Below are 2,161 nucleotides of genomic sequence, written 5' to 3'. Positions count from 1 at the left end.
CATTGTCTCATATTTGATTCTCATTAACATTGATTTTATTCCAAGTAATGCATGTAAGCATTCAGTTAAAGTATATTAATATATACATGTTTGGAGTAGTTACAGTAACAATAACAACCCTTAAAGCAGTCCAACTTCATCATAAACAGTTGTCCGTTTTACAACTTGGACTTCAAGCATGACTTTATTTTGGGTCAAGAGTGACATGAGAGGCCAACACCCTCGTATTTCACTCCCAGAAAAGTCTGTCCTCGTCTCCAGGCACAATCAAGGAGAGTTATCATTGAGCGCTCGAGCTCAAGTGACAGCAACAGCTGGACAAGAGGCTGGTCAAACTCAGTAAGAGCTGCCAAGGCAATGTTGTTTGACACACTGATATGTTTCCGACCCTCACCGGCGCTGTGTTTGAGACGCATGTCAGACGTGTTTGTGCTCTGAGAAGGTCCTGAGATGATCTAGTGCAGAAGAAAACAACAAAAATGGGTGGAAAGAAATCTAAAAGCGGAGCAATCGACGACTCCGGAAGAAAGAGCGCCGCTCCAGATGAAAACCTTCCGACGGTGGAACGCATTCGCAAACATACGACCACGCACTTCGGATATAAAGTGCTCAGCCTCGCTCGACGCGGGATGACGGATCTTCCGGAGGAATTATGGGAGCTGACGGAACTCCAGAAGCTCAATCTGTCGCTCAACTCCTTGCGATCCGTCCCGTCGTCTTTGGGTTCGCTCCAGAACCTCGTGGTTCTCAATCTTTGGGGAAACCAGCTGACCAGTTTGCCTCCAGAGATCGGACGTCTCAGAAACCTGAAGGTGCTTTTCGCCTATCGCAACCGTTTGAGCGACGTTCCCGAAGAATTAGGCTTGTGCACCAAGCTGGAAGTTTTAAGTCTGGCGAATAACCAGTTAACCACTCTCCCGGCGTCGCTTTCGGCCCTCGGCGGGTTAAAGAAACTCAATCTGAGCCACAATCTCATCACGCACATCCCCGGCTGCGTTTACACCATGAAGAACCTCGTGTTTCTGCAGCTGGCTTGTAATAAGCTGGAGAACATTGCTGATCAGATTCAAACTCTTGCTGATTTGAAGATCCTGATTGTGGAAGGAAACTGCATTCACTCGCTTCCAAAGATGCTTTGCTGTTTGACCAAGTTGGAGCTCCTCAACGTGGATTTTAATGACATCCAGAACGTTCCGGCGGAGATGCATCAGCTGAGACGTCTGGAGAAGCTGGCCTGTCATCCTCTGGACAAAGGTCTCCATATTAGACACAATCCCCTGCTCAAACCCATCAAAGAGGTTCTGGACGGCGGTCTGCAGGCGCTATATAACTATCTGAAGGCGGTGTGAGACGCTGGGAAACGCCGGAGGGACGGTTTACAATCTCTGAGAGATGCAGCCTTCATGCTGAACTTCTCAAGGTCTCTCAGAGGATATAAGAACTGTTTTATTTTTATTCCGACTGCGATCAGAGTTCATGCGCCTACAGGTTTTGTATTCACAAAGGCTTGAGTAGAACTTCAGAGTAGTACTGAAAAGCATTGAAATGTGAAAAACAGATTTAAAAGAAAAAACTTTTTTGCTACTTTTTTTTTTCATTTTTTATTTTATATATATATATTTATATGTATCTATGTATGTATGTATATATATCTTGATTTATGTATTTATGTCAGATAAAATATATAGATATATGACATTCTGAATAGTACTTAAAACCATTAAAAAGTATAAAACTGATTTAAATGAACAGGACAGTAGGCTGAGATACTAGTGTTTATTAATACTTTAAATTAGTTTATGTATGTATTTTCTGTTTTCATATTCATTTTAGTTATAGTTAAAGTAGTATTTTGTTTATTTTTTTAAATGTGTATTTAGTTTTCATTTTTTTAATGTAGTTTTAGTTTAAAAAAAACAACAAAAAATAGAAATTAGGAACTCAAATTGTCTTTTTTTTAGTTGTACACTTAAACATAAGTTTATTAGTTAAATATGTATTTATTTTTGTTTTCTATTCGAGTTTTTAAACATAAAAATTAAGACAAAATAAATAAAAAGCAGCATTTTTAAATTTAAATTTAATTTTTTTTTAAATTTAGCTTTTTTACTTGATATATATATATATATATATATATATATATGATTTATGTGTGTGTGTA

The 2,161-nt window shown here is 38.7% G+C and overlaps 1 protein-coding gene across 1 annotated transcript; it reads left to right on the top strand.

Moving 5' to 3' along the window:
* The first annotated feature begins 402 nt into the window (after positions 1–402).
* lrrc30a (leucine rich repeat containing 30a) lies at positions 403–1,854 on the top strand. Its single transcript, XM_073831216.1, has one exon. The coding sequence runs from the start codon at positions 480–482 to the stop codon at positions 1,347–1,349; it is 870 nt and encodes a 289-aa protein (XP_073687317.1). The 5' UTR covers positions 403–479; the 3' UTR covers positions 1,350–1,854.
* Positions 1,855–2,161: the final 307 nt, after the last annotated feature.

Source organism: Garra rufa, chromosome 24, assembly GCF_049309525.1.
Source record: "Garra rufa chromosome 24, GarRuf1.0, whole genome shotgun sequence".
Classification (NCBI taxonomy): domain Eukaryota; kingdom Metazoa; phylum Chordata; class Actinopteri; order Cypriniformes; family Cyprinidae; genus Garra; species Garra rufa.
This window is presented reverse-complemented; position numbering and strand designations above follow the sequence as displayed.

Bases quoted from the DNA above. Each gene is read 5' to 3' on its own strand.
- lrrc30a (XM_073831216.1), top strand. From the start codon at position 480: ATGGGTGGAAAGAAATCTAAAAGCGGAGCAATCGACGACTCCGGAAGA.